Source organism: Staurois parvus, unplaced genomic scaffold (genome assembly GCF_062004578.1).
Source record: "Staurois parvus isolate SC_StPar_1 unplaced genomic scaffold, SC_StPar_1.0 ptg000635l, whole genome shotgun sequence".
Lineage (NCBI taxonomy): Eukaryota > Metazoa > Chordata > Amphibia > Anura > Ranidae > Staurois > Staurois parvus.
Window position 1 is genome coordinate 1,262,430 of NW_028318431.1, and position 12,129 is coordinate 1,274,558.

Consider the following 12,129-nt stretch of genomic DNA (forward strand, 5'->3'; position numbering starts at 1 on the left):
TCAGCAGTCACACGGGGACTTCTCTCCACTCTACGCTTCAGGTAGCGCACAGCAGTCGAAGTCAGCATCTTCTTTCTGCCACGACCAGGTAGCGTTTCAACAGTGCCCTTTGCCTTGAATTTGCGAATGATGCTTCCTAAGGTGTCTCTTGGTATGTTTAACATCTTTGCAATCTTCTTATAGCCATTGCCCTTCCTGTGAAGAGAAATCACCTCTTCTCTTGTCTTCCTGGACCATTCTCTTGCCTTCACCATGTTTGTAACCACACCAGTAAATGTCTAGAAGGAGCTGAGTATCACAGTCATTTTAAAGCTGCCTAATTGGTGCTTATTATGCTTGATTGCTGCTCGGTGACATCCACAGGTGTTTTCAATACCTGATGGAAAGCACCTGTATGAACCTCTGTTCTTCAGAGTGGTAGTCTTTAAGGGGTTGAATAATTGTGGCAATGAAGAAACCACATAAGAACCATTTACTACTGTATTACATAAACAATTGATGTCATTTTAGTTGCATTTGGGTAGTTACAACGTCCTTGTAGGATTTGATTCTGAATACAATTCCAAATGTACACTATAGTCCCTAAACCCCTTTACAGCATTGGGGGTTGAATAATTTTGGCCACAACTGTATAAGGATTTTTTTTAGCAAGTACAAAAAAAAAACACTTAAAAATGCAACCATCAATTTTTAAATATATTTTTTATAATGTTAATGGGAGGTCCTTCGGTGGATATATCTGACCTGGAGACATTTTTGCTTTGTGATTTTTGTGTATGAATTCATTGTGAAAATCAGATGCATCCATATTAAAAATTCCATGACATCAGTTTTAGTTCAAGCAAGATTTAACATTTATTTTAGTGGTGTATTTACTGTATATTAGGTATTTACAACATGCTGAGTTGTTCCTGGCTGTCATTGGTGATTGAGTGTAATATACTCCTTCCTGTACGTGACACACACTCCTACAACGCAATGTTGCGTACAATCACCTCTGAGGGCTTTAGTGCAGTGTGTTAACAAATCGTGTTTGATACATCCATAGCAGTTACCAGTAACACATGTAAAACCCAGCAGTGTAAATGTACCCTTAAGATAAAAGGAAGGAAATACATGACAACTATCCAACATCTAGTAACACCAATTCATACAGGAATCCAGTTCCAGCTCATTGGCATAAATGTAGTTTATGTTACAGAAAGCACAAATAGCAGATTGTATTGACTCTTATTCGATGCAGGAAAAAAAATGTATTGATTATGTCAAAATATTTAGCAGCAAAGTGGTTAATTTCATTATATTTGCACACTTCTCTGGAATTTAGCCAATTCACCAACATTTGTATACTGAATTATAGCAGTTTAAGGATTAAAAAAAAACCCACTGTTTACTGTGCGTTTGAAGGACCACAAGACTCTGTCTTAGGTTTCTTCTTCCTCTCACGTCTCCCCTTTCGTTCCTGCTTGTTTTTCCTTTGGGGTTTCCTTGTGCAAGGTCTAGATACTAGTGGAGGTGATGTCACCTTAGCTTTCAGTTCTTCCTTTTTGTAGGTAGGTGTTATTGATGTAGATGTTTTAGCATCATTGTTTCTGATGGGCTCATCATTTAGGACATCATTGAATGCATCCTGCTTAGGTTCTACATCCAAGACGTCAAGTGGCTGGTTCACTGGCACAGGCTTCTCATCCTTGACCGTGTTCTCACCTAGTATGTCTTTGGCTGGAGAGTCAATGTTCTCCTTTTTAGACTGATTCTTTTTACCTTTAAGACCCTTTCCCTTTTTGGTCTTCCTTTCTTTCTTCTTTCTTTGATCTTTCTTCTTCTTGTCGGTGGTGCTGTCATCCACTTTGGACTGGTTGGGTGAGGTGCCTGGACTTATTGTCATCATGATCTTCAGCAGGTCTTCAGTAGCTTTCATGACTTGTCCCAGAGTTGGTGGCTCAAGTGACAGGTCTGATGGTGGTGTAGTAGAATGTATTTCCTTCGTTAGAGCTGGTTTGTCGATAAGATTTCCTCCATAATCATACAGTCCTGAGTCTTTAGGAACAGCCACTGTTATATTGACATACTTCTCACACCTAAAAAAAACAACCATATGTATAGATGATGTACATTATAGTGTCTTAAAACGTTTGTTATAAACAATGTACTTTGATTACATTTTTTTACAGTTATCATTCTTAGCATCATTCAGATTGCTGTGCTATAAACATTGGGGTTGATTTACTAAATGTAAATATACTGTGCACTGCAACTGTAGTTGCTTTAGATCCGAGGGGAAGCTCTGAAATGAGGCGAAACTCTGCTTATTTCTTTCATCCAATTATGTACAAGCAAAAATGCTATTGTTTTCATTTTCCTTGCATGTTCCCCCCAGATCTAGAGCAACTGCATTTTCAGTGCACTTACAGTGCACAGCCCATTTGCTTTGTAATGTGTTGTAATGTCTTTCCCATGATTTGGTGAAAAGAGAAGTATAGGCAGATTAAAAAAAAACAAAAACAATAAACTTTGGTTACAAAGTCATTCAAAAAGTCCTTCAACATATTTTTAAAATGATTCTAAATTCAAAATGTTTTTTTGATTTGGTGCCGATACCGAGTATTTTCATGAGAGCTTTCATGAAAAGCTCCCGATACCGGAAACCGATACTTTGCAGTGCAATTTGCATCAATACAAAATGAATAATAAATTATATGGTGCCGCGCTCTGTTAAATATCTTAATCTATATATTAGACAAAACTCTGTACATGATTCCAAGTATATGGTAGTCTGATATCTACATAAACTTCCACCATAAACGTGCATATATGTAAATTATTCATGTAATCCAAATGAATGCAAAATAAATAAATAATAATGGTGTAAGCATAAAAGTGAAAATTAAATGAATCAACATAAACATAAAAGTGAGAAAGTCCAATCGTGATCTTTATCTATATAAAAAATATATCAATATGTAAATCCAATGTGCACTTGTGCAAAATCAAACTGGGTAAAAGTTCAGCAGATAGCTGGTTTCAGCATACTCTCCTTGTGAACAGCCTGTGGTTGTATAGCTGGAGTTGTGTAGAGAGGAAGCTGCACTGTGAGCCTGTGTGGATACAGGGATCTCTCCCTCCTCAAAGTACTCCTCAATGCAGTTCTCTATATTTCCTCCTTGCTGCTCTTGTTTCCTTCACATGTGTGTTTGTCTGTGCTCACCTGTCACATAAAACATTCACATATGACAGGTGAGCACAGACAACACCACTGTAAATTGTGAACAAGGCACAAGAAATCAGCTTCTCAGGAGACTCCTCATCTCATCCTGTCTTGGGCTTTATGTTCCCACCCTGTCCAATGTCTGCATTCCAGACATGGAAAATTGTCAGATGGATTTTCTCAGTCGTCAACAGCTGACTCGGGGAAAGGGGGGGGGGGGGTTGGAGCAAGCTCCTCATCCAGAGGTGTTTAATCTCTTCAGGGAAGCCTACCCCACCCCCTGCTAACTTGCTGACCTCCTCCACTCTTCCTACCACTCCATCCCCCACAGCTATCTCCTCCTGTGCCACCACCCCCTCCCTCCTAGATTGTAAGCTCCAAAGAGCAGGGCCCTCAATCCCCTCATGTTTTGCATTGTATTGGTATTGTTCTGTCACATGTTCTGTCCCCCTTTGTAATGCACAGCGCTGAGCGAACTATTGGCGCTTTATAAATACTGTATAATAATAATAATAATAATGTACACTGATGACAGTGGGGAACCCTGGATGTGGATCTTCTGGTACTCTGGTTCAGTTTGAAGTTGGTCAGATTCACCTCCAGAACGAGGGATCCCCCAGCATTCCCTGTGCATGCTATGGTGACACCATGGAACTGTTTCCCAATAATTTTTGTGCTTTCCCACCATTACAGCTTTTGCTTGCTTTGTAGAATTCAGATGGAAGGCATCCTAGTGATTCTGATTGCACCAGCCTGGCTCAGGAGAACAATCTATTCTGACATGGTAAACTTGTCAGTGGGCACACAATCAACCTGACCTCCTGTCACAAGGTTTAAAGGCCAATACTTCAGCACAGAGAGTATTGGAATTCGCTGCCCATTCTTATAAGGAACCATTCCTAGTGGCGCATCATGACATAGTGGTGCTATGACCTCAGCTGTTCTTTCTACTTATGGAGTTTTTTTCATTCCATCTCAGCCAAGACATTGTGTTGCCTTTTTTCTGTCGCAAGCCTCAGTCACCAGGGGGTAAGACTCTTCATTCTTTTTTTTTTTATACCAGTAAAGGCTCTTTATTCTTTGTGTATGGTTTATGCTATGTGTTACCTGAAGTCAACTGCTGCAGTTCCTCAGTCTGACTCCCTCTTTGTTCTTCCTGAAGCCCCAAGTAAGGGTCACACAGTTTCCAGTTCTACCATTTCTCCATGGATTTATCAGCTTGCGGTCTGACAGACAAAGTTCCACCATGAGCATTTGTGCTTCATGGGTTAATCATTATCAGGTTTTGGTAGCTCAAGTTTGAAAAGCTGCTGCATGGTCTTCAGTTCATATGTTTACTAGGTGGATGTTTGAACCCTTGAAGACACTATCTTTGGTTGGCGAGTATTGCAGGCAACTGCATGAGGTTCTAACCTGTTCAGGTTTAGTTGTTTGGGGCCTGTTGGCTTGCTCCTGTGTTGTCCTCCCCTAATGTTCTTTGCTTTAGGACATCCCTATTGTAATGGATATGAAGATATCCTGTGTCCTGGGATGTACGATATAAAAAATGGGAGTTTTCAAATAATCACATATAAAATCCAACATGATGGCTGCACACAAGTCGTACAACAATTGAACTGTGTACAATCAGCTTGCCCATAGAGGTTCAAATCTCATCCAGTCCCTGCTAAACTGGCTAAAGATTAAAACCATCTATGGCCAGCTTAAATCTCATCACTGCCTCTACAAGGCACTTCTCAAGATTTGCAAAGTCTCTACAATTAAGATCTTCCATTGTCAGCCAACAACCAATTAACTCCCATGTTGATGCTGAAGCCTCTAAAATTCAGGCAGCCTTTGCCTACAAGAAAGGAGAGATGGAGTCAGAAGCCTGCATACATGAAAGCAGAGATGGAAGCAGAGACTGCACGCAAGAGAGCAGAGATGGAAGCAGAAACTGCACGCAAGAGAGCAGAGATGGAAGTAGAAACTGCACGCAAAAGAGCAGAGATGGAAGAAGAAGTTGCAAGCAAGTGCGCAGAGATGGAAGCTTTGGAGAAATAATGTGAGCATGCAACAGCCATGGCGAGGTTAAAAGTTTTAGTGCAAGTTACTAGCCAAAGTGAAAGACGACACAGCAGAAGACACACAAATGCATCATATGCATGATATTTCTTGCACGGTCTCCCAAAACTTCAGCTCCCAGTCACAGCAGCTGAATCTTTTAACCAAATTCAGTACACTGCACATACTAACTCTCAAGACAATCTGCCTATTCTTTCCCCAGTACACCAGGCTTTTGCACTTCAGCAAACTGCAGACCCTGGTATGCAGATAATAGACATAACGCCAATTTTGCACCTCAGCAAACTGTGGACACTGGTATACAGATAATAGACAACATGCCTTACCATGGCGATAGTCAATTACCTCCGACCAAGTACGATGCTCCACAGCTGCAGGTATGAATACCTTTGCTCCACCATACCTCCCAAAGTCACTCAAATTTAGTGCACCAGCCAATGTAACTTTCTTCAGCATGCAGTTGTGCATCCAAAGATTGAAAACACACTTGTCACAGTTTGTTAAATACATGCTTTGCAAAGAACTCATCACGATGGGTCTCACAAAGCTTGATGACAAACCTGAAAACTAGTGAGGATGGAAATCTATCTTCAAAGCCATAATCAGTCAACTAACTGGCTAGGTCCATCTGAATGTGACTCAAAGCTGTTTACATTGACAGTCCTGCTGCAGGTCTTAACTCTGCTGTGGACAGACCTAAGCATAGTTTCTACAGCACAGAATCCATTGAGGAAGCTTTATTTAAAAGGTTGCAAAGCTTCCCAAAAATATCTGGCAGAGACAATCTAAAGTTTCAAGAGCTCAATGATCTTCTCTTGGAGCCTAAATATGCCAAAGCTGATACCCACCTACCCGGCCTCAGTTACCTAGATACCACTCATTGTATTAATCCAATAGTGGGACAATAATGTTGGCACCCCAGTGCTCAATGCAACAACTAAAGATAATGAGCTGGCAGACACCATGGAGAATAAGGAATTCTATCAGGACAACAGATGTCACTACTATTTTAAGCCAAATAATAGTCAGCTTGCAGAAGCAAGATTTACTTCTTTAGAATGTACCTGAGTAGAAGCCTGAGATGAAAAAGCACTTTGACTACAGTATATGCAGAAGGTGTTGGTGCAGGCTCAGCATGATCTCTCACAAACTCTTAAGGAAGGGGAATGTTGGTACCTCCCATGCTTTGGCATGTATCATCCTCACAAGCCAGACCACATTAGGGTGGTCTTCCACTCAAGTGCTTGATATGAAGGTTTTTCCGTCAGCAAAGTCCTTCTCACCAGGCCTTATCTGAACAACAACCTTATAGGAGTTTTGCTTCACTTCAGACAAGAACTAGTTGCTGTCATAACTGACAACCAGCAAATGTTCCACTTTCACTGAGTAGACAAAAGAAACTTCCTCAGGTTGCAATGGTATCTCAACAATGATATCAGTGATGAAATCATAGACTACTAACTGAAAGTATAAGTTTTCAGTAACAGCTCTCTTCCTGCTGTAGCTAATTATGGGCTGAGAAGGACAACTCAGGAAGGTCAAAGAATTCTGATCTGATGCATGTGAATTGTGAAAAAGAATGTCTACATAGAGGATGGGTGCAGATCTCAGCCTACAAAAGAAGATGCAATTGGTCTTCTCAGAAGAACTTGCCACTACCAACCTCAGGCTTCACAAAAGTTTCTCTAACAGTGAAAGCCTTACCTTCTAATAACTATGCAGTTAGTGTAAAGGGATTCAAGCTAGAAATGGATCTTCTCCTTATGCAATGTAGCCTCAAATTAATTTGAGATGTCGAACAAGACACGTTCACATTTGCAAGTTACTTGTGACAAGCTGTTCATGAAATGAGAAGTTTTGTCTGCTGTGAACAGCATTTATGGTCTATTGGGTTTCATAACACTCTTTACCATTCTAAGTAAGACACGTCGTAGACAGCTTACTTATGAAAACACAGATTGGTATATCCTATTACCCAGAGAGAAACATAATGGTGGGAATCATGTAAAGAGTCCCTGAAAGCACTACCTTGCATCCCTACAGAATGTTACCAGGAAAGAGATTCATGTTTTCTCTGATGCTTCTATTGAAACATTAGCTGGAGTAGCCTACTTCAAAGTTGTTAGTTTACCAGGATCTTCATAGATTATGAAATAAAGCTTTTCTATGATCTACAAAGTATCATATAGATCGAGTCACTGCCTGTCAACATTGCTGTGATTGTGAGTTATAGTTAATTTGCCAGAACTGGATAGGTTATAAGGATCACACTTTCACAGTTTAGACTGGGAAGGCAGAACACCACCCCTGTTTCATTGTAGTTCATGGCTTGTTACAAAAAATGAAGCCTTGCCTAGCTGGCTGGGGTTGTGCCTTGGAGAGTATGTCCTGCCATTTTTTTGCTAGTGTCCAATCAACGGAAGGTGGCAGCATAATCCTGTCCTGTAATATACCCCAAGAAAAAGATTTTACAGGTAAACCAAAAATTTGATTTTTGCAGTGCAGCCATACTGCTGATTTTTGAGCCCCTATGTACTAGAAGTCTACCCAAAAACTCCATTCAATTTGTATTTAGTCAGAAAGGCTCCTGTCCTACATTCAGTAAATTTTTAGTAGATCTAAGATCGTTCAGATTACAAGGTGTATGGTCAGTGTAACACTTTAAATAATGTTGCACATAGTGAGGTTGGTTTACTAAAGGAGTTGAGAATCTTCACTCCAGTTTAGTGAATATTAATTTCAATTATCCTCCCATGTAAAAAGCAAATTGTTTTTCACTTATTTGTCTGCGTGACTGGTATTTAAAGTGAATAGGAATTAGATATTGGACTATACTAGAAATTTGAATTGTATGTTGACACAATTTATTCAGTGAAGATTCTCAGCTATAGTATATTATCCCAACTGTTTTTTGCTTCAGCTCACAATGTCTGGCTTGCTAACGTCTGTTCTAAATTTTGGTGTTACAGGATTGACACTATAGCAGTCAATCAAAATTGTTCTTTCTGTATTAGTAATATCAAAATGCTATCCTAAAAAGTAATTACTGGACACAGGCTGAATATTCAGTGACCCTAGACAATACCAAGCTTTTGAAGATATACCCCTTGGGCATCCCCACTAAAACCCTACCCCACGCTGAAAGTTTTTGCTAGTGTCCTAAGGTGACGGCCTGTAATCTTGCACTGGGTCCTGTGTGGGTGCTCACCTCCGCACTTTGTGTAATGCATGCAGTTAGCCACAGGGTGCTATATAGGTCCAGAGCCATAGTACATCCTTAAAGAACCCAGACCTTGAAGACCCTTCAGAAGGATGTCTGTCATGACGTCCCAATCTTAGACCCTCTATAGGGACCAGCAACACGGACAGACAAGACAGGGTCACCCTGTTTATTACACCTTTACTGTAGCCCTACAATCCTGAATAGTATGTGTTCCTCTTTTACAGTATATATCAAGGACGATCAGGAAACTAGGACTGTGTTAGAAATGTGTCAATTTTTTCAGTGTTTGTTTTTAAATTCAGCCATTCATAGCTTAGCCTTGGGTGGATGACTAAGTGTTACATCACACAAAAGGTTGTACACTTTACCGCCACTTCCTCCTACAGCCTTTTAGGTACTCAAGTGCTTTGTCCTTTCATTTTGCCACATGGACTTCGCTACAGAACGGTCACCACACAGGTTTTCCTTTTCTGACATGCTTACCCCCATTTCTGCACCCTATTCTATAAGTACCCCACAGGAGCAAAAACCCATAGCAATGGCAGAAACCAGGCAAAAAAGGAGACACGGCAAAAGCTCAGGCAAACATTTGCTCTGTTGAAGGGTCCCACTACTCAATTCTCATAGTAACAACACTTCCCTTGCACCAGAACGGAACCTGATTTTAGCACAGGTCTCTGTATCGGACTCCAGCTATCTCAAGCATGCAACAATCACCTTACCTCACTAAGGCAGTCTTTTTTGCAAAGTCACAAGTCCTAGGATGAATAACAGCTTAAATACAGCCATCACTGTCCAATTCTCAAAGACGCCAGGCTCCTTCTCCAACTCCATTGTCTCTACCTCTGTCAGATCCCAAAATGCCTGTCCTGAAATAGGCAGATGTAGAAGGGAATGAAGGGGATGCAGAGGCAATGTTAGAGAAGGCCATAAAATATTTTTCACCACCAGGCTCCTATGCACCTGATGTTATGGTTTCATGCAACATGCTCGCCAATGTTGATATGCTTACTTTTGCAGTGCGCAAAAGCCTTGGCATCATCGCACTTGAATCTCCTCCATCTAGCCATGCCCCTTTGGGTACAAAGAGACCTGCTTAAGATTTTTCCTATTCATAAACAAATAGAATGGGCAAATTATGAAGATTGGGTCATTCCAGAAGAGATAATCACCTGCCTAAAATGATTGCGGAACTCTATCAGGTGGAAAAAGACATGGACTGTTCTGATAGTAGACCTTGTCTTAACCTAACATCTCATTAGACTAATTCCTCCATGTCACAGAAAGGAGGATTCTTCTTCCACAGCAGAAAGTTCCAAAACCCATCCTCAGGAGCTTCTACCTGTTCATAAGGCAGAGCACCTCAGTGATCTACCCAGATTTCAACCTTTAAGTTCAGTCCTTCCTATCCCAACGGGTCCTCCCCAAAGCCCTCTTCCCAGTGAAAGGGTGCCCTCACTCCCAAGAATGGGGGGACATCTTTTTATTTGCCTATCTCCCAGACATCCTAGACCTATGGGTTTGAATGTGATGTCACTTCCGGTTTCAGCTTCCATGCTGAACATACAGCAGTATGAAGCGACGGTGTTTCCTCTACAGGAATAAGCTTTTATCTCTTAGCCTGGAATGTGTGACACTGAATTATGTGAGTGCAATTGTTCTACATCTTTATTTTAATAAATGTTCTTGGCCACTTCTTTGCGATCCCTACATGGTCCTGACATTTAAGGGAGAAATCATCTCAAGCGTTGAATATGGATATATGATATATGGATGTGCAGGTTTCTCTGTTGGCTTGAAAATACTCACTGTAAAGATCTAATAGACCATTCTTTTACTAGAAGGTCATTTGTTTCTGGGCAATTATCCAAACCATTGCGGTGTGAGCACATGAGCACTTTGTTACTGGCTGAAGCCCTGTGGCACTTTGTGGAAGAGGAATTCACAGAAGATAAAAGAAAAAGACTCAAATTATTTTAAGAGCACTTTTATTCTTGGCACAATGTTAAGGTTTCCAAGCACATTGATTGCTATAGAGACGTGTTTGGAAAGATATGCAGTTTTTAGCACATTAATTGACACAAAGATGTGATTTTTTTTTTTATATTGTACTTTCATTTGTTTTCTTATGATGTTATCAGGGGTTAAAATTTCGAGTCCAGACCTACTAGCCGATCACAAAACTTACTTTCCACCAGTTGTCCCCCAACCCCCCCCTGGCCCGCCCCAAACCCCCCCCCCCCAGCCCGCTCCCAACCCTGCCCCCAACCACACCCCCTTAAAGCTTATGAAATTACATTTTTCTTTAGAATAAAGAGTCCACAATATAAAACTGTACACAGTAATGTATATCCCAGCTCCCCTGTACTTCATTATAGTGATATGACATGTATACAGTACAGGGGCGGACTGACCATTTGGAAACTCAGGCACTGCCCGAGGGCCCGGGGTCAGTAGGGGGCCCCATGAGTTGTCAGTCCGCCCCTGATACAGTATGTATATCCCAGCTCCCCTGTACTCCATTATAGTGATATGACATGTATATAGTATGTATATCCCAGCTCCCCTGTACTCCATTATAGTGATATGACATGTATACAGTAATGTATATCCCAGCTCCCCTGTACTCCATTATAGTGATATGACATGTATATAGTATGTATATCCCCCTCCCCTGTACTCCATTATAGTGATATGACATGTATACAGTAATGTATATCCCAGCTCCCCTGTACTCCATTATAGTGATATGACATGTATACAATATGTATATCCCAGCTCCCCTGTACTCCATTATAGTGATATGACATGTATACAGTAATGTATATCCCAGCTCCCCTGTACTCCATTATAGTGATATGACATGTATACAGTAATGTATATCCCAGCTCCCCTGTACTCCATTATAGCGATATATGACATGTATACAGTAATGTATATCCCAGCTCCCCTGTACTCCATTATAGTGATATGACATGTATACAGTAATGTATATCCCAGCTCCCCTGTACCCCATTATAGTGATATGACATGTATACAGTAATGTATATCCCCCTCCCCTGTACTCCATTATAGTGATATGACATGTATACAGTATGTATATCCCAGCTCCCCTGTACTCCATTATAGTGATATGACATGTATACAGTATGTATATCCCAGCTCCCCTGTACTCCATTATAGTGATATGACATGTAGACAGTAATGTATATCCCAGCTTCCCTGTAGTCCATTATAGTGATATGACATGTATACAGTAGTATTTATTGGTAAAAATCACAATACCAAGAGGCTGCTCACAATAATAACAAGGGTCACAGACCCATCAGGCATGTACTGTGTAACCCACAGTCAGGTGTACATACAAGGAGTCCCAAGATGGCGACTGCCATCCATACATTGTGTCAGACTAGAGCGTGGTGATATCATTACGTATGGATGGCAGTCACCATCTTGGGACTCCTTGTATGTACACCTGACTGTGGGTTACACAGTACATGCCTGATGGGCCTGTGACCCTCGTTTTTATTGTGAGTAACCTGTTGGCATTGTGATTTTTACCAATAAATACTAATTTACTACACTATGGAAGTTCTCTTTCTGACTTCTCTTTGAGCCATTGAAGATCCCCTAA

The 12,129-nt window shown here is 40.8% G+C and overlaps 1 protein-coding gene across 1 annotated transcript in view; it reads right to left on the bottom strand.

Annotated features, from left to right (window-relative positions):
- Positions 1–830: 830 nt before the first annotated feature.
- Positions 831–12,129, bottom strand: part of PROCA1 (protein interacting with cyclin A1) — a 47,839-nt gene continuing 36,540 nt past the window's right edge. Inside the window, exon 4 of the mRNA XM_089693627.1 lies at positions 831–2,081. Within this exon, the coding sequence (XP_089549753.1) occupies positions 1,391–2,081 (691 nt within the window). The 3' untranslated portion in view covers positions 831–1,390. The remainder of the gene's footprint in view (positions 2,082–12,129) is intronic.